The 20803-nt window shown below is 42.1% G+C and overlaps 1 protein-coding gene across 10 annotated transcripts in view; it reads left to right on the forward strand.

Moving 5' to 3' along the window:
* Positions 1-20803, forward strand: part of FMN1 (formin 1) — a 475676-nt gene that overhangs the window by 142234 nt on the left and 312639 nt on the right. For 8 of the 10 annotated variants that reach the window (XM_020913649.2, XM_020913651.2, XM_070468950.1 and 5 more), the window contains one exon: positions 14241-14358. The exons of 1 other annotated variant lie outside the window; for it this stretch is intronic. In XM_020913649.2, coding sequence (XP_020769308.2) covers positions 14241-14358 — 118 coding nt within the window. Of the gene's footprint in view, positions 1-11093; positions 12811-14240; positions 14359-20803 lie in introns of those variants that run through there. One more of the 10 variants, XM_020913648.2, reaches the window with a different exon arrangement.

The raw sequence follows: 20803 nt of genomic DNA on the forward strand, positions 1-20803 counted from the left end.
AAAGCCCATGAAATTTAATCAGTTATCTCTTTCAAATTAGTTTCAGTTTTGCAACTGGTGTGGAAGGTTGGTATACATTTTATTTAAATAGAAACCCTAGTTTATGCCAGTCATAAAGCCCAGTTCTTAGGCCATTTCTCACACTTCCCTTGACATGTACTTGTCCTCTCTATAAATGGCAAGATCACAACAAACCTAGTAACATCCCAGATTTCTTTATAAAACAAAAAGAGTAAGTTTGACTTAACCATTGGATACCTTAGTGGTTAATGGAATTGTGAAATTCACTTTTTTTTAATCTTGATAACACTTGTACTCATTTCCTCTGTCCTGACATGAAACAGAATAGCTCTTTGCATAAAACTGCAGTCTTGAAGTGTGTACGTAGACACACTTACACTCTCAGACCCTGAAAGACCACAGGTTAGAACTGAGTTTTATAAAATCGGTGAGAAACGTGTAGATGGATTTTATTTAAATGATTGGAATATTGCACTGAAATATTTCATTTAGCTTCTCTAAAATTCAAATGATTGCTTTTTTGTTCCCTTAGAATGGGTTCCCTTTTTTTAAGCCTCCCTTTTCTGCCCTCCAAACTGCAATTTTGTGTGCATTGCTTAGACTATGAGCCTCACATTATTTCTTTAAAACTGGTCTCTTTCTACATGTATCATTTATGTTCCATGTGTGGATTTCAGAAAAGTATTTTCTGTCTTTTCTGAGATAGAAATGGAAATCTGTGGTTAAAAAATTACATTCCATATAACCCATTTAAAATTTGAAACACAGAAGCCTTTGTCTAGAGAATGTCTGAGAGTACTCCTATGCTAACATAAGGCTCCAGTTTTTATGACCCGATTATTTTTCTCTTGCCTTTTGATTTTTACATGTTTTAATTAAGCCATCTTAATATATGATTATTGCTTCTGAATTTCATTAAGAACTGCAGCACTATAACTGTCCTGAGTATGAGCATTATAAATGTCCCTTTCGAGCTATAGGAAGTAAATGACCGTGATTCTAGGAACTGTTGTGACATTTCTCCAGAATATTTCATGAAAATTCTTAGAGTGTTGAAAATGACAGTAGCACTATATATACTTGTTTGGTTTAAGTCCCAAATTAAAATAGTGTACAAAATGGAGACAACAGTGACTATATTTCAAAATTATGGAAATATGATTCTTTTTTCCACTTTATTGATCCCTGTAGCTATACATGCTCCACAGTAATAGTGGTCACTATTTATCAAGCGGCTGTGGGGAACTGAGCACGCACTGGGTTAGGGGCATTAGCACATTTAATTCTTAGAGCAATCCCGTGAGTTAAATATTTCCCCCATTTTATATATGTAAATACAGGTTCATAGAGCTAAAGAGCTTGCCTGCGTGTCACAGTTTGTGTGTAACTAGTGAGATCCTGTGTTGAACCCAAATGTGTTTCACTTCAAAGCCATGGCTATGCTCCCCTCTTTTTTCCTTTGTCCTCTCTTAACTGTGGTTAAGAATATGATCACACTTGTGAGGATCCCCTGGAGAAGAAAATGCCTATCCACTGGGAAGACTCAGAGGGATCGGGTGGAGAGGGAGGTGGGAGGGGGGACCGGGATGGGGAATACATGTAAATCCATGGCTAATTCATTTCAATGTATGACAAAAACCACTGCAATGATGTAAAGTAATTATCCTCCAACTAATAAAAATAAATGGAAAAAATTAAAAAAAAAAGAAAATGCCTATCCAATCCAGTATTCTTGCCTGGGGAAATCCGTGGATAGAAGAGTCTGGTGGGCTGTATAGTCCATGAGGTTGCAAAGAGTTGGACAGGACTGAGCAATTAGCACTTTCACTTTTGTGACAATGCTTAGCTTACTTTCTCTTTTGTAATTTTAATGCCTTTACATTGGTTTCCATATTTTTCTTTAAAAATGACTAAGTGATGTATTAACTTCAAGGAATCAGTATTGATTCTGTGTCCTTTCTGCTCTCTGCCAACTCTAACTGCAGTGGCCATTGGGTTCTGGTAACCCAGATCATCTGGTAACCAGGTGATCATCTATAATATTTACCCCCATTCTGGTGTTTCAGTGTGAAAGAGAACTACTACAAAATTCTATCGTTCTTTGACTTTTTGTGATGAAAAGAAGGTACATTTAGAATCAGGCTGATCCAGTGCAGATCCTGACTCTGCTACTCACTGGTTGTGTAATCTTAGAAGTGTCCTAATTTTTCTGAACCTCAATGTTAACATCAAAAGCAGTGACCAAACAGTAGTCGCTAGCCACCTATGGCTATTAATTAAGATGAAATAAAATTTAAAATGTAGTTCCTCAGTTACATTAGGAACATTTTAAGTGCTCAAAGACCACCTGTGGCTAGTATCTGCTGCATTGCATGACGCAGATACAGGGCTTTTCCATCATTACAGAAACTTGCCATGAACAGCACCTATAAAATGGGGTCACGGACACTTTCTCCTAGAGTTTCTGGGAGGATTAAGGTAATAGAAAGGTTGCATAAGGAACCTAGCATGGTGCCTCCTTGGGACAATGACACCCTAAAATAATGCATGTCCTTCATGCATGTCTTTGTTATCCACCTTTGTTTTGTTTTGGGCAAATCATCATCTTCCCTAATTTTTCTTTTGTCTCCTTTAAAATAAATTGATGACTAGATCTTTGGTGTTGCAACAAGTGTTCTCAAGATAACTTTTACTTCTTAAAAACTAAGGAAGGACAAAAAAGATACCTTGTTATAGTGAAGCCAATGGCTGTCTAGCTTCATACTCAGGAAGAAGGAGAATAAAAGTATCAAGAGATGCATATGGTTTGTTAGAGTCCAGATCTGTATCTACAACTTTTATCATGAACAACTTTAGCCACAGTGAAATACTGTCTCCATGGACTCCTTGCCTTCTGTAGTGGTTATTTCTGTGGGACAAAACTATTAGTCATTTGAGAAAGGCACAAAACTCTTAAAAAACCTGTCCCAGGAAATTCTTTACCTTAAAGAATTCTTCTTTTTCCCTTCCTCTCCAGCTTCACAAGTGAATCACAGCCTTTCCTTTTCCTTACAGTATTTTATTTTGTCATGGACATTGAATCCATTTCCAAAGAGTCTTTGATACTGCTTGTTGGAGTCAATCTTAGAAATATCTGACAGTAAGACCCTAAGCGGGCTTCCCAGGTGGCTCAGTGGGTAGAGAATCTACCTACAATGCCAGAAATGCAGGTTCAATTCCTGTGTTGGGAAGATCCCCTGGAGGAGGGCTTGGCAACCCACTCCAGTATACTTGCCTGGAGAATCCCATGGACAGAGGAGCCTGGCAGGCTACAGTCCATAATATCACAAAGAGCATGCACACCCACACATACACACACTCAAGACCCTAAGCTGTAATGTAATAACCATTTCAAACTTGATCTTTGTATTTGTAAGAGTAAGGACATTTTCAATATAGTCGGTACACCTTTGAAGTACAATGAGTTGGCCTAAAAACAACAACAAAAAATGGTCCTTGCTCTGCTGTTGACACCTTGGCCTGTCTCCCAGGCCAGTCATTGTCTGGGAACACCCTTCCCTAAAGGGAGGGAAGTCTCAGTACTAAGGGAACACAAAGCATCAGCATGTGTCAACAGATTCTTAAGCAAAGGATCTTCTGGAAAAAATCCAAATTCATAGATTTTTTTCCCCTGAAATGATTGAGCTGATTCAAAAATCATCTTGGAACAGAGGAAAAGTATTGTAATAAAAACTAATAAAAACAGGTGAACTTTGTAACCATCTATAGTGGCCACATTTCAAGCTAATTGTTCTCTTCAGATGGAAAAAAACAATCCAGAGAGCACTGACCCCTTGAAAGAATTTTCTTTGGAGTTCAACTCACTCATGGCACAGATATGGTATCAGGAGGCATGGTATTTAGTAGGCCTATCTATAAGGAGGGCTTCCCTGGTGGCCCAGTGGTAAAGAACCTACCTGCCAAAGCAGGAGAAGATCCCTGGGTTGGGAAGCTCCCCTGGAGGAGGGTATGGCAACCCTCTCCAGCATTCTTGCCTGGAGAAACCCCATGGATAGCAGAGCCTGGCGGGCTGCAGTCCATGGAGTCACAGAGAGTGGGACGTGACTTAGCGACTGAACAATAACAACAGTCTATAGGGAATAATTCAATATTCTCCAAGCCAGGCTTTAGCAATACATGAACCGTGAACTTCCAGATGTTCAAACTGGTTTTAGAAAAGGCAGAGGAACCAGAGGTTAAATTGCCAACATCTGCTGGATCATTGAAAAAGCAAGAGAGTTCCAGAAAAACATCTATTTCTGCTTTATTGACTATGCCAAAGCCTTTGACTGTGTAGATGACAATAAACTGTGGAAAATTCTGAAAGAGATGGGCATACCAGACCACCTGACCTGCCTCTTAAGAAACCTATATGCAGGTCAGGAAGCAATAGTTAGAACTGGACATGAAACAACAGACTGGTTCCAAATAGGAAAAGGAGTAAGTCAAAGCTGTATATTGTCACCCTGCTTATTTAACTTATATGCAGAGTACATCATGAGAAACGCTAGGGTGGAAGAAGCACAAGCTGGAATCAAGATTGCCGGGAGAAATATCAGTAACCTCAGATATGCAGATGACACCACCCTTATGGCAGAAAGTGAAGAGGAACTAAAAAGCCTCTTGATGAAAGTGAAAGAGGAGAGTGAAAAAGTTGGCTTAAAGCTCAACATTCAGAAAACTAAGATCATGGCATCTGGTCCCGTCACCTCATGGGAAATAGATGGGGAAACAGTAGAAGCAGTGTCAGACTTTATTTTTCTGGGCTCCAAAATCACTGCAGATGGTGATTGCAGCCATGAAATTAAAAGACGCTTACTCCTTGGAAGGAAAGTTATGACCAACCTAGATAGCATATTAAAAAGCAGAGACATTACTTTGCCAACAAAGGTCCATCTGGTCAAGGCTATGGTTTTTCCAGTGGTCATGTATGGATGTGAGAGTTGGACTGTGAAGAAAGCTGAATGCCAAAAAATTGATGCTCTTGAACTGTGATGTTGGAAAAGACTCTTGAGAGTCCCTTGGACTGCAAGGAGATCCAACCTGTCCATCCTAAAGGAGATCAGTCCTGGGTGTTCATTGGAAGGACTGATGCTGAAGCTGAAACTGCAGTACTTTGGCTACCTGATGCGAAGAGTTGACTCATTGGAAAAGACCCTGATGCTGGGAGGGATTGGGGACAGGAGGAGAAGGGGACGACAGAGGATGAGTTGGCTGGATGGCATCGCCAACTCAATGGACATGGGTTTTGGTAAACTCCAGGAGTTGGTGATGGACAGGGAGGCCTGGCGTGCTGCGATTCATGGGGTCGCAAAGAGTCGGACACGACTGAGTGACTGAACTGAACTGCACTGAACTGATAGGGAATAATATTTTTCAGACCAAATGGCTCCTCTGTCCCGGAGCATAGGTAGGAGGGAGCTGGGCAGGGCAGTTCCCTGCTTGGGCCTTCATTTCATGGGTGAATACTTGCTTCATATTGACGAGGCCAAAAAACATTGTTAGATATCAGTTGATGCCCCTAAGAAAGCTGTTCCTTTGTTCTGAAAACATATCACATCCATATGGGACTTATATTGTGTCAGGCACTGATGAGAATGCAGAACACATATTCATTTATTTAATCCTTCTAATAACCCACACAGAAGGAGCCATTCTTATTCCAAGTTTCTAGGAGAGGAAGCTGAGACCCAGGTTGCTTATATAACTTGCCCAAGGTCAAGTTTCTTGCAGGAGTAGAGTAGGATGTGAGCCCAGGACCCAGGGCCAGGTCCTTAACTCTTCTTCAGCTTCATGAGTATGCCTTGGCCTCTCCTCTTCCTTTTCAGAGGAGAAGGGAATATTTGTTACCAACATTCAACCCACTTCCACAGAGACTTTGAATACAGCTCAGCGGAACCAGTCTTAGAAACATTGAGCACCGAGACGGCTGGACAGAAAAAGGCCTTAATCCTGAGTCTGGTTGTTGCTGTCAGCAGATGCAGCCTGTTTTGTCTTTGATCAGTGAAAACAGCTGCTAGCTTTTCCGAGGCTGAGCGAGAGGGGCTGTTGGAAGCCCTGCAGTAGATAGCAGGGGGATTTCGCGTAGTGAAGCCTGGCAGAGCGCTGCCTGAAATGGAAGGAGTAAGCCTAGGGAGGCCTCCGGTTCTGCCCTTGGTTTGGCCTCATAACTGCATTTTCAAGATGTGGAAAATGAACTTAAAGAAGCTGCTGATCAGGAAGAAGGTAAGATCACATGCCAAGGCAGGAGGGCGATGTGTCATTTCCTATCCTATGACTGCACTTGAGCTTCATGAACGGGTACAGTTAGCTAGCTTCTCTTGACTCCAAGTGTCTCCATCTTTAAAACATGAATGTTGAGCTGCTTGATTTTTAGTCCTTCTGAAGTCCTCTTAAGCTTCCCAACAATTTGATTCTGCCCATCTTCTTCCATTATCTTATACTTGTTTCATCTGACATCTCATTCATTTAACAAATGTCTGAGTACGTCTATGTCTTTATTTCCTCAGAGTTCACTTAATTAGTGTCACTTATTTAAAACATGCTTCCTGAACCCCATCCTGAATTCCTGAACAAAACCCCATCTCCACCCATTACCTCACTTACATCTTTCTTCATAGTTTGCGTACTTACTTTTCCCAGTCCATTGCTCGAAACACTTTTCTTCCACAGAAATAGTTTCTACAATCTTACATACTCTTACTAATTTAAACTTTGTTTCTTAAGCAGTCATTCCATGAACCTAGTTGAATCCCTAGAAGCTGGAAGCAGTCATGAAAAATTAGGCCCAGAACTTGGAGCATATTGGATAAGGAGAAACATGAGAATCATTTAGCCTGATACCATGAAATTAATCTCACTTGCTGCACTTTTCCCTTGCCTTTCTGGGAGAACGCTGGGAGAGGGTTTTATGAGAATATGGGTGGGAAGGAATTCTCTAAGCTGAGTGACATGGCAGAGTGCTGCAAAGAGTGTGTGAGGTGGGGAGCAAGGGGCTTTAGGAAGTTTTTGCTTTAGACCGTGTGCCATTTCTGCAAATTGATTTTGAAAAAATCTATAATGCTCATTCCTTTAATTGTTATGAGAATCAAGAAGCTAGGTTCTACTACTTCCAGGAAATGATATCCCTTCTTTTTTATTACAACCTTTTTTTTAAGGCTTATCTCACTAGGTGTTGTTTATTGGAATGATGTTCGCATTGCCATGAGGTTCAGTTAGCTCCAGCCTCAATCTGAGAAGATGGTGAGATGGTAGGAACATGGAGAATTCATTAGTAGTAAATTCTGCACATAAATTCTGTTCAGTTTTCACATAACTGGGTGCTGATTGTTTGTAACAAATCGTTAGAAAAAGCAACATGTGAGTTATCCTACCTGATATTGATCATGCCTGTTTCAGCTAGTTGTCCAAAGTAGATAATTTTTAACCTGGCCTCTTGCATAGGTAGCTATTAGAGAACTTAAGCATCTTGAGGTTAGAACAAAAGAGAATAAGGTGAGGCTGTAAAGGAGAAAGTCTTGGCTGTTACTGGTTTTGCATGGTAGGTACTTTAAAAGCATGTATCATAGAATAAGACAAAAATAATGTCCAAAAGAGGTGATTATTTTTCCCTCTGAGAATGTTAGAGCATTAAATAGATGAATTTTTCAAGACCGCCCAACTAAGATCAGATTTATAGGCTGCTTATTTGAAAACTACTATGGTCTGAAACATTTTTCCATTCCCTAAATGACCAGATGTTGTAACATTTCTCATAGTCATGAGAATGAGTGTCCTGAAAGAGTCACTATTCAAAAATCTCTTTAAATTACCATGCTGCTCTTTCTTATCTTCATATTTTTATGGTCATAACTTGCATTCATTCAAAATTGTCTTAGGTCCACCTATTGCTAATTAAACTGAGTCTGGAGTATAAAGGACTAAGTTACAGTCTCTGAACAAGAATCACCTCTTCCATGGCTGATTTCCCCTGTTAAACTTCATGTTTCATCAAGGTGGAAGGCTGGAGTTTCTTCATCTTTATATCCGAGAAGCCTTGTATAGAGTTGGTGCTTGGCAATGATTGTTGGATGAATGCATCTTTGTGATAGTTCATTTTCCTAAATGAAGGAGAATTGTATAGGTAAACTGGAAAGCCTCTTGGTAAGTTTGAGTCCTGAGGATTATGTGTCTTGTCTGTGACCAGTAGACAAGCCAGCTAGGGAATTTTTGCTTGATTTTTCTAAGTAGCCCCTCTAGATTTCCCCTCTAAATTTACATGGGAAAAGAATGGTCCCGCTCATATTTTTTTCTTTTCGTGAAGTCAGTCTTTTGTATCATTTCAGAGGGTAAGGTACAATACATGCCCTAGTGAGACCCCACCACCTAACTGGGCTGACACGCCTGCACATTTTAAGATGCAGGTGGATGTGGAGTCCTATTATGGCAGGAAGCAGGGCTCAGGGTTTTGGAAGAGTGATTGTGGATTCTGTGGCCTGATTGCCTTGATTCAAGTTCCAGTTCTTCTTGTGAATATGAGCAAGTTACATCATCTTTCCATGCCTCAGTTCCCAAACAGGAAAAAGAAAAATAATGCCAACCTCATAGTTAGGTGGTGTTGATGTTCTGTTGCTAAGTTGTTCAGTTCTTTTGTGACCCCATGCACTGTAAGCTGCCACATTCCTCTGTACATAGGATTTCCCCTGCAAGAATACTGAAGTGGGTTGCCATTTCCTTCTCTGAGGGATCTTCCCCACCAAGGGATCAGACCTGTGTCTCCTGCTTTGCAGGTGGATTCTTTACCACTAAGCCATCAGGGAAGCCCATAGTTAGCTGTATACTAATCAGTTAATACACATGGAGTAACTAGAACAGTGCTTGTAAACACCTAATAAATGTTATGTATTATTAGTATCATCCACTTATTAGCTGTGCGCCTTTGCTTGGTTGCATTCTCTTGGCCATGGTTGCTTCATTTTTAAAATGAACCTAATAATACCTTATCTACCCTAAACCAAGGGACTGGAATCAAATTGTCTCCCTGGGACCCAAGATTCCCACGACATTGTATTTGTGTCCGTGGGTATTGAGAAGGTGCTAGAACTTTGTATTTCCACTCCATGCTTTAGTGTAGAAGAGCCTTCTAGTTTATGTCCCATTTTGTTGAAAGTGCTTAAAAACTTATTCTGGAAGTCAATGATTATGTCTGAGAAAATGGAGCTTTCTCAGTTAAAGAACAAATATGTGCCATGTCTCTTCCCCTCACTGGTATGTTGACTGGTCTTCATGGTTCTTCAGAAGACTGATCTTATGATCTGATGTAATGATTCCTTTTTCTGTCCTGAAGAAGCAGAAGTATGATTTTATCAACAGGCATTTCCTTTAGATAGGAAGCTTGTTATGAGGCTTAGACGGCATGAATGAATTTTCCTGAGTGTTGTGGTGGCCTTTTGATTAACCATGCCCTATTTAATAATCTCAAAATATACTGGGATCAGGAGCAACCAGGAAAGTATCCATTTAGACGCAAGGTCAAATCAGGGATGAGGAAATACTGTTTTAATTTTCCTATAAGAGTTGATGGGCTATAATCATACGTACCCTTTTTGTGTGAAGGTTTATTTTGAACACATCACACTGGAAATTTATTATTGTGATCAGAATTTCTCAGTGGAGGACACAATTTAAGTTAGCAGTGTGCAAGCCGCAGCCATTCCCTGCTGCAGGTAAAGCAAGACAGCTGTTTTGCTTATGGCTATAGCTTCTGTTTTGCAGAATAAATTTGTTTGCATTTAACGCTTGGGCTCAATCTTCTCGAAGCTTTGTTCAGAGAGCCGGTGATTACTATTAAACCATGATAACTATTAAGCCAGTTTGGCTCTCTTGATCCAGCATAGTGCCTTATCCATTCCAGGTGCTTACTAAATGCCTGCTGACTCAATAGGATCTGGTAAACACTGAGAGATCTTCAGGTACAACAGGAAGCTGCCCCAAGAGGCAGGTATGCTGCTAGGAAACAGAGCTGCAATTTTTCCATGTCCTTCATTGCCAGGTTCCCAGCTTGTACAGCACTGGAAACTACACCGAGCTGATGTTTGGTGGTGGTTTTGTCTTTCCTGTTTTTGTTTTAGGCAAATGGGTCTGTGACGGAGCCCTGATAGAGACCTTTCAGATGTTTTTCCCTTTAGGGGAATGTGGCTCCTTGGGGACTTTTGAATGAATTGCTTTGCCTAACAAGGCAGGTTGTGTGTAACTTTGTACCATGCTAGGTTTCAATTTGTCGGTTGGATGGCTGGAGCACAGAGGGGTGACCTCTGGCCAGCAGGATTCCTAAGAAAGCTAGGAAGTCAGAGCTGCTGAACAGAAGCCCAAGGTCAGCCCAGGAGAGTGGAGGGTTATCATTCCTTCCTGACTGGGGCTGTTTGCTCTACCACCTGAGGCTGGTGGACAGTGGGCGTGGTGGGCGTGCTTGCCTAAGTACCTGTTTGTAGAACACTGTGACGGCTGGGCAGAGCTAAAACAGCAGTAATCTAAACCAGTCCTGTTGGTTTTTCTTCGCTGGAAGCTGAAATCTGCATTCCAGATGAAACCGGCAGGGAAGCGGAAGAAAGCACTTAAAAAAAGAAAAAAGGAAAGAAAAAGCTTCAAGGGTAGTAAATTAACTGCTTTTGAGAGTCCTTGGCACTTTGAGATGATCAATTTCTTTCTTTCCTTTTAAATATTTCTTGTCTTTGGGCTTTCTAAGTGGCTGTCGGTCTGTGCGCACTGCTAGCTTTTGTTTTTTGTTTTTTTTTTTTTTTTTTGCTTGGATGGCACAGGCTTCTGACCGTGATTTAGATGCCAAAAGAGCCCGCAAGAAGCATTTCAGTCATTTTCTGCTGATTCACTTTTGAACTTCCTGGGCTCCTCTGCGGGGTGGTTGAAGGCTTCGGGATCAGCTTGCCCGCTCAGCACTCTCTGGAGCCTCCCTTGCTCACCAATGAGGAAGTTGAAAGCCACCCGGCGGACCGCCGGCACTGGGGCGGGGCTCGTGGCAAACCCTGGGCTGGGATGAGTGGGGGCAGGCTGATTTTCCCTATGACAAAAAGCCTTTTGTCCCCGGGAATAAATACGGAAGTCCCAGAGGAGCAGCCTCCCAGCCCGTGTGTAGTAAGGTGCGCAGCCTCGGCCGCTTCTGGGCATAGAGCCCCGCGGACTTTTTACAGTTGCCCCGGGCGCCCCATCCCCGCGCAAACCGGAAGGAGGGCTCGGGAGGGACCAGGGCCGGGCCGAGTGTGATCGCGCTGCGGCCGGGTCCACCGGCCGGCCCTGTGGCTCTCCGTTCTGGAAGTTAAGAGCCGATGGAGTGCAGAAGCTGAGAGAGCAGGGGAAGGTAGCAGAAGTGAGAACTGCCACCCAGGGCACTGCTGGGACATGGAGGAAGTTGGAAACGTTCTCAGTGGCACTGATGGCTCGAAACCAGAACAACCTGAAGCCGGACTTGACCCGGCGCTGTCGATCCTGACCAAGTTCTCTATGAAATCCCTCTTTGGGTTCACGAGTAAATTGGAATCTGTGAAACCCGAAGAGGAAGACGCGGTGCTGAAAGCCTTCCGTAATTTAGTGGTGGAGTCCAGCAGTGGATCGGATCTGCAGGAGGCAGAGGCTCAGGTTCCACCTGACCGTGGAAATGATGGGAAGACAAAGGTGGAGATGCAGATGGAGCTGGAGGGAAGTCCTAGGGGAGAAGAGGCCGGGATTTCTCTCCCTGGACAAGAGCTGCTTCCACTCGCTGCTTTGAATGTGAACCAAGACAATGTCATTTTGGTTCGAGGGACCCTGGTGAATACCACCAGTGATTCTGACTCTGATGACGGAGGCCAGGAACCAGAAGAGGGAAGCAAGACCAACAGCCCCAGATCCCCTGGTGGTGTTTTATCTGAGCCATCTGAGGAACCCCAAGAAAAGCCAGGAGATGGAAGGGAAAATACTGCCCTTAGTGACAGGGGTGATGCAGAGCTCAGTGGAGAAGGCCCTCAAAGAACTCTGCAGATGATAAGCTGCAAGTTGGAACCCGACAAAGGTGGCCTTCAGACAGAGCACAGCCCCTGCGAGCGAGAAGCTGGAGAAGAAGCTTCCATAGCTCCACCTGCGGCAGCAGACCAGGACGCAAGTGTTGGCGTCCCCGAGAACACCTCTTCCAAAAAAGAAGGCCCTGGGGAGAAGTCATTCCAGCTTCCAGCTTTTTTCAGTGGGCTTCGTGTGCTGAAGAAGGGAGCCACAGCCGAGGGCGGGGAGACCATCACTGAAATTAAACCAAAGGATGGGGATCTGGCTTTGCTCAAGTTGACCCAACCAGTCCAGCGGTCCCTGGCACAGGCAGGGCCTCCGACAGTGAAGAAGGGAGAGAAAACAAACTATCCAAAGGCCACTCCCACGCTCCTGGAGCAGCTCTCTCAGCTGCTCTTCATTGACGTCCCCAAAGCCGAACCGAAGGCGGAAGACCCTGAACAGCCCAAGGGGGACGAGATGGACTGTGGTGCACCTCAGGAGAGCCAGAGCGACCCTGGAGAAGCCCAAAGCCAGGGAGGAGAGGTCAAGCCAAAGCCACCAGAGACTGCCTTGGAGGCCTTTAAAGCCTTATTCATCCGTCCCCCCAAAAAGGGGTCCACGGCTGACACCTCTGAGCTGGAAGCTCTCAAGCGCAAGATGAGGCATGAGAAGGAGTCCCTGAGAGCTGTGTTTGAGCGGTCAAGGTCAAGGCCTGCGGAGGGCCCCTCAGATTCCAAAAGCGTACGTAGCAGTTGGGTTGTGTGATTTGTCCTAAAGTGTGATGTGGCCATGTTTCTTTTCGGGTTTCCTGTCAAAGAGAATCTTAGTTACCTACTCTTAGTGACCCTCTTCTAGGTGAAAGATGATATTATCAAGTGGTCCTTGTAAGGAGTTTGGAGTTGGACAGCATTTTGGAGTTGGAGCATTTTCTTTCTTTCTTATATTTCTCTGGGTTGTTGTAAGAAAGGTGTTAAGTAAAGATGTGCAGATCAGAAAGGGAAACTGTTACTCTGAGTTTAAACATTAATAGTAAATGTGCTTCTAAAAACCAGGCAGCATCAGAATCAATGCAATATGGAAATGTAGCCCAGACTTCCTTCCCACTTAATTATACCTCTGTGAAAACTGTATTTTTCCTTTGAAAATTGGTCACTTGGCCAAATACATGTTTGTGATGTGATTAAACTGTTCTGTGTTGGTTACAAGGCATCCTGATTGAGGACTGGGTTTAGAATGAGACCTGGGTTATAATTCTAACTCCACCAATTACTGGTTGGGTGACCTTGATCTCTGAGCCTCAATCTTCATCAACAAAATGATGAAAATAGCCTTTATTTTATATGGTAGTTGTGAAGAATAAATGAAGTTAGTACATAGTAACCACCCTGATTAGTGAAAACTGTGACAATTGTTTAAAAAAGTATTCAGGAAATTTGTAAGGACTAGCAAGCACTTGTTCAGTGGATCTTAAAAGTTCATAAGCGCAGTGAGTAGAATTTTTTGCTTAGTTTCAACCTGCATATAATTATCATTCCCTCATACATTTGATTAGTTAAAATGTTAACTTTAAGGTCTTTAGAAAAATTATCTTGGGTGCAGTTAAAAACTAAATACAACATAGCATTCTCTTGGTTGTAAAATCAACCCCTGTAAAAATAGCTTGAATGTGAAAACAAGCTCATTCTTTTTTTTTTTTTTTTGTGGGAAAGAAAGAAAAAAAAAAGAATTAATCAATGTGAATGTCTTAAAGTGTTATCTTGACCAAGAACTAATGTTCATGGAAAGTGCAAAACTGGTTTATCTCTTTAACCCTGGAGTTGTTTGGGGTATATTTGTAAACATACCTATAAATGTACCAAATTATAGTACATTTGTATCTTCAGCTCAAAGTGTATTAATGTTTTTCTTTTTTAAGGAGTTACATGCTAAAAGTCATTTATTGAAGTCGTGTAATACTTGGCCTTAAGTCCTTTCGTTTTCCCACTCCAGCTGATCGCTTTACGTTTCTGGAAAAGGATTGTATTGTAGTGAGTTGTTTCAGTTGCAGCGAGTGAAAGCAATATGCAACTGGCGATTAGAATTAATTTTGGAGTGAGTGCATTCTCAAGGTTTAGTTGACTCTGGTCACATTTTATTGAACTTAAACTTTTCTCTGCCCATTTTTCCCACAGCCTGACCACAGTCCCACTGAGCAGGATGATAGGATTCCTGGCAGACTCCAGGCTGTCTGGCCACCACCGAAGACAAAGGACACCGAAGAAAAAGTGGGATTGAAGTACACTGAAGCAGGTAATGTGAAAAGAAGCCAGGTCTCAGGAATGAATCCCTTGCTGCATTAGCTTTTAGTTCTAGCTCAGTAGACTCTGAGAATTGGAGTTTTTGTTTCACTATAAAATGCAATGCTGAAGGCTTTTCTTTTTGGTTTTGATGTTACAGTGAACCCTGGCACACTTATCAGGAATGAATCTCTTAGAGATGAAAGGTGAATGCAGTGAAATGAATGAAGGGGGGCACTTGTGTAAAGAAGGAGAACCTTGGGGGAACTAATGGAGAAGGTAGATTACAGATTCTTCAGGAAGCAGGTGGTTGGCCCTAAGAGAGTGTGTGAGCCGGCAGGGCTGCTGGCAGAGGCAGAGTGTGAGTCTCCAGAGCTGGAATCCGATTTGTTCTTTGTCTTCGAGTAATGCTTTTGAGTCACAGTAACCTTGTGCAGAGTGAATGTACAGATACCATCAGTTACTCTTTCACTTTCGTTAGACAAAGCTTTATTTAGTGCATGGCCAATTTCGAAGCAATCCAACTCCCTGGAAACCTTCCCCAGAGCTTTGCTTGAATGTATTTAAATAGAATGGAAATCTAGATATTTTTACTTTTTAAGTGAAGGGTTCACATGAAATTAAAAAAGAAAAAAGAATGGGAGGAGGTTATGTCTTAATTGTATATATGTGTGTTTTTATGTATCTCTGAGGAAACCTCTTTGTCTTCTTTCTGGTATTTGAAGATTTCTTCATAGGCTTACATTTTGCTGATTGTCTTAAGTATCTGTATATATTACCAGTCTGTGTGGCTATACAAAAGAAGTACTTCTTTCAGTTCTTATTGGTTGATTGGTTGACATAAGTAGATCAAAGTTTGGATAGTTTAGTAATCCACAGGTTTTTGGAAAGATGATAAGATTACAGTCAGTGAGTGATAGCACAAATGGATCTCAGTTCTCGCCTCCGCTTACACGGTTGCAAACTTCTGACTACCCCCGAGACAACTACTTGATGACATTCTTTTCTGACCTGCTTGACTTACAGAGTGAACGCTATCATAGCCTTGATGAAAATGTATATAACTATTTCATTCTTCTTGCCTACATTTGATTTTTCCAAAAATCAGAATGCTTATGACTGCAATACTGACCACCTACCAAGTTGTCTTTTCTGGCACAGTTTGAACAATCAGAAGTCCTGATTCTCTTCAGTGAAAAACCAGAATCCTATGAGTTCTTATTCCTAGTATATAATGGGGTGGCAGTCTTCCTTGTGATAATGAGCATTTGCTGAGTAGAGAAAGAAATGTCCGAAATGACTTTTCAGTCTTATGTCAAATCATATTTGGGGGCATTTATACTCTGTAGAGATTCCCGAGTCTTTGCTTTCTCTCCTCTTTTGTTCCTAGAAGCTCAGAGGAGTTCTGTCATTACCTTGCTATGTTATTATACCCGAAGTCAGTAGCTTTCCAAGCTCTCTCTGTCTTTTTTTTTTTTTTTTTTTTTGGTCATGAGATGTGTGTTCTCAGAGCTATCTAAGGTCTGGGATTAGATGAGGGAAAAGGAGTGGGGAGTCAATGAATAGTAACAGTCCTCTTGGGTGCATTCTGATGGCACAAGGACAGCTTGCCACAGAGAGAAGACTGCCTGTTGTCTGGAGAAGGCATCTAGGTCCCCAGCTGGTTCCCACGAGTGGCAGTCCTGTGGCTCACTTTCTGTGCTCCCAGGTCTGGTGCTTATTTGCCTGTGAACCTTGTAGCAGTAATTACTCTGCTGATAATACTTTACGGAGTGTTAAAGCAGCTACCCTATGCCTGCAGGAAACTTCTTTTTACTCCATGCATGACTCAATACCAGCATATGGTTGCCTTATCATTTATTGCTAATCTTGAGGAAGTTAACATTTTCCTTGCGATTTTAAGTTCTGTTGTTGAGAAATCTGGAGTCTTATATGCATGTAGTTTATAACTTAATACATTTTGTGGTATTTCCATTGGTTTCCCTGCCCTTAGGGAAGTAGGGAGCACAGAGATAGAAAAATTAGATCCAAAATATTTCAGGGTGTGCAAAGTGCTTTTAATTTTCCTTGGCATATATAATTCATTAAGTTAGTGAAATGGGATAGAAGGAGTCTAGCATTCATATTTCAAGTATGCTATTGACTCAGATGATAAATAATCTGTCTGCAATGCAGGAGACTTGGGTTCCATCCCTGGGTTAGGAAGATATGGCTATCCTCTCCAGTATTCTTGTCTGGAGAATCCCATGAACAAAGGAGCCTGGTGGGCTGCAGTTGACGGGGTCACGAAGAGTCAGACACAACTGGGTGATTATGCACACAGATGTAAGAGTTCTGCGCTGTCAACATCAGAGCCCAGTCCTCGGCAGGGCTGGCCCAGAGGTGGTTTTTTTCATCATGCATCTCTCACTGTCCTTGTGCTTGCTGCCCTTGGCTACTTTGGATGTGCCACTGCTTGTGTTTCCCTCTGTTCAGAGTTTGTCGTTCAGTGATGTCTTTCTGAGGGCTTAGGCGGTCATCTGATATGGTCAGATCACTTTTGTTCAAGGATAAAAAGAAAGAGCTGATCTAAGGGAAGCTGTCCCTTTAAACTCTGGCTTCTGGAGCCCTCGTGGCCATGTGAGGGAAGCTGACCACTGTTGCTGGTGCCAACTGTCAAGGATGCGCTCTTCCGCCACTGCCAAAGCCATCAGCGTCATCTACAGCTGCTGACACTGCAACAAGCTCACTCACCCCCTTGGCAGCTAGAGCTCTTGGCTCCCACTGGAGCCTCTGATGCCATTCTGATGACGCTGCATCCACCATCAAGGGCCCTTCCGCTGCCCGTCTCTGAGCTCTCAGAGCCCCGGTGATGTGCCAGCTGAGAGGGGCACTAGCGCTCACCAGAGCTGTCACTCAAGGGACTCGCGCGGTTGCTGGAGTTGACCTCTACCAGGGAGGGTCCCCCGCGTTCATTCACACGGTATTTGAATTGCTCTGCTCAAAAAAGAATCACTTTCCCCCAAGCCCTGTACTGTCCTTTCATACATTATTAGCAATGCAATTCTGCTTTGTGCTTGGGATGCCTCACAGCTATTATGAGTGAAAAGAGCATTCTCTCTCCCCTCCCCCCCAACCCTGCTCCCCACCATTCCTTGGAATGGACTGGGGACCATCTGAGTGACTGTCCTCGGGTCCTCAGAATTGTCTTTCCTCCTCCTCCTGGGTACAGGAGTTTGCTCTCGCAACAAGCTTGTGGGATAGTCTGGCTTTTTTTAGGAAGAATTTTTCAGTGGGCTCATCACGTCACCTTGAGTCCCTGCCGCTTTCCTGCGCTGCAGACCAGAAACATCTGGGTGGAATAAACTTGGTTACCTTGTGAAGCCCAGGGCTAAGTCAAGCTCAATCACAACCAAGTGAAAAGTGTGAAACTATACAAGGGGAACCTAAAAGAAAAAGTCAATGTCTACCTTTAAGTTTAATGCTGCAAAAGCAGTTTGTCTTATCATAGATAGATACCCAGGGATCTCTTCTGTTCATCCTCTAACAGGCTGTCCTATCTGTGGTGAGGTTACTTAAGGGTTTGTAACAAGCCCAACGTCTTAAAAAAAAAAATGGAAATAATAAGGATCTAGGTATCATAGAATAATCAAATCATAGAGGTAACATGGGGTTAAACTTTTACCTCAAACTTGAAAGAATTTTCTAGACCCTATTAGGCTACTTTTTTTTTTTTTCTCTCATTTTGCTTTATGGAGAATAAATGCACTTAGCTATACTTATTTTGTCTTTGGATAATTCTGTATACTATTACTGTATCAGCCAGGGTCTTGTCCGGGCTCAAGTGAGGATGATTTGATTGACAGTTTGTTGGAGATGGTTTACAAAGGTGTGGATGGGGTTTGGGAAAAGCAGTGAAAGACGGAGCACCTCTCTGGGGCTCGTAATCATGGGAGGTGTTTCCAGCCCTACACCTGCAGAGGCAGGGCCGGGTGAAGCTGCTAGAAAACCCAGAATGTCAGAGGGAGGCTGAGTGGTGTGAAGGGGGCTGCCCATCAGGAGCTGTGGTCTTCAGTGGAGGGATGCAGCCAGTCCATGGTGACCTGCTTGTGGGAAGGAGCTGGGGGAATAAATGCTCTGACTTTCTCCTCTGCTCTCCGGTCTCCTACCATCTCTCCTCTTGGCCAAATCCAGAGAAGTCAGAGGACTGGGATCTACTTTAGGCCAGACAGCAGAGCCCAGAAAAAGAGCCAGAAGGGGCCAGAGTGGATCTGGGAGGCAAATGAAAGATGCCCAGCACAGTTACACTGCTGGCTGACTCCGGGTGAAGGAAGGTTCTGCAGCCCGACAGTCTGCGCGAAGAATTGGCACACATGTGCCACATCATACCTGACCACAGAGGGCGTGAAGAAAAGCTCCAGCCTTGTATCCCGTGGGAGGGCGTGTTTTCTTCCCCAGTCAGTTCACAGAGGAAGACAATGGCTATTACTCAGGGCCTTGCCCTGTGCACACCCACTTCACCTTAGTGTAGAGGCTTTGTTTACCCATCTCAGAAAATCTTCCATAGGCTTTCAGTGGTTCCCCAATACTACAAAATAAAATAAGTTTGGAAATATCTAGAAATATCACAGAGTAAAACAGAATCTCTAAATTGTGTTTCATAGAGAGATCATTTCCACCATTTTGAATTGTGATAGTCCTATGTGAATTTAATATTTAAAAATTTTTTTAATCACACTGTAGAGACTGCTTTTTATACTTGAAGATGTGACTATCTTTGATTTCTACATTGAACAATGATTAATTTGTAGATTTCATTTTTTGAAATGTATAATGATGAAAATAACATTATAAATATTTTTGTTTATCAGTGTTTTCTTTATTTAGATACATTGCTTGTGCAATGGCTAAATAAAAGTATATATGCCTTTTTCAGGTTTTTATGCATGTTAATTGCCAAACTTAATTTTCTTATCTAAAGGTGTTCAGTATAAAATCAATACTTTTAAAACACTGAAATTATTTTTCCCTCTTATTTGCTTTCTATTTTACTTGTATTTTCTGGTGTATAGAAATTTTAAATGTTTATATAGTCAAATCTACCCTCATTTTATTGTATGTCTTTTCTTTTGGCTTAAGAGGACTTCCCCTACTCAAATATCAGCTTTATGTTTAAATTTCTTAAGTGATTTTTTTCTGCCTCTTATTTGCTTCTCTTCTTTTTGTCCATTTCATGTTGAAAACTTATTTCAGGGCCAACCTGCAGTAGAGGGCTGTGGCAGCTTCTGGTTTTGTAAGTAGCTAACTGTACAGCAGGCTTCTGGAATAATTATTCCTCTCCAGGATAAGTTTAGGACAGTCTTGAGCTTTCTGTTCTCTTTGTGTTTGTGTTTTGTACCAATATCTTCATTATTGTACCATTATAATACATCTCAAAATCTGTTCAAGTTCTCAGGTGTACTTCCAAAAATTTTTTGTTTCTTTCTTTTTTCTTCCAGAAAACTTTAGCTTACTTAGTCTTGTTTTGAAAGAATCCCTTTGGGACTTCTATTGGAATTGCATTATTTATAAATTAATGAGAAGGTGGGAATGAGAATTGAGATCTTTAAAATGCTTAGTATTTCTTACCAGGAACATATCTTATAAATCTATTCAAGTTTTCTTTTCTGACTTAATAAACTAAATACATGGATACATAGGGGTCTATCTTGTATTTTTCCTAAATGTATTCCCAGGCATGTTATTTTTTTGAAAAAAAAAATAACATGATATGAAATTGTACCTTGTGATTACTTTTCCTTAAAGTCAAATGCATTCCTTCGAATCTAGTGAGTCACACACACTGGATACTTAAATTTTCCTCCTGAGGTCAGAGCTGGCCTGAGTGAAGGGCACGTTTGGACCATCTGATCTCAGGGGTACTGTTCCTTAGTTTTACTCTGGTTGGTGATTCTTAGTGTTCTGAGACTCCTTTAAAAACTTAATGATGATAGAAAACTATGGAAGAAGACATTGCAGTTAATTTTTCATCTACAGTATTTCAGACGCTCTTCCTCACCCCACAACCATCTGTGGACATCCTCCCCAACCTCCTGCCACCTCCCCAGGTTTAGCTGAAGAACCTTTGCTGCAAATGCTCGGCCTAGAGCTAGGCTTCCTTTCCTCTTCATCTCTACCTTGTGTTATAACTAATGACCTGAAACATTTCTTTATTATTTAAATATTAGGATATTTAAAAAGTATACCATCATACTGTGTAGTTCAGCATCCAAAGAGGAAATGAAGCTAATGTGTGTGAGATTAAAATGGTACCATTCGGGAAACTGACAGTCTCTTAATTACCCAAGGAAAAAAAGGAGAAAAAAAGGACGAAGAAGGATAGCCCTCATGTTTTCCCAAAACAGAATGAACTGTGCATCTTTAGTTTCTTATTCAGCATGCATCTGGAACTGCCCTTCTCTCTCCTGGCTGTGCCTCAG

This window comes from Odocoileus virginianus, chromosome 6, assembly GCF_023699985.2.
Source record: "Odocoileus virginianus isolate 20LAN1187 ecotype Illinois chromosome 6, Ovbor_1.2, whole genome shotgun sequence".
Lineage (NCBI taxonomy): Eukaryota > Metazoa > Chordata > Mammalia > Artiodactyla > Cervidae > Odocoileus > Odocoileus virginianus.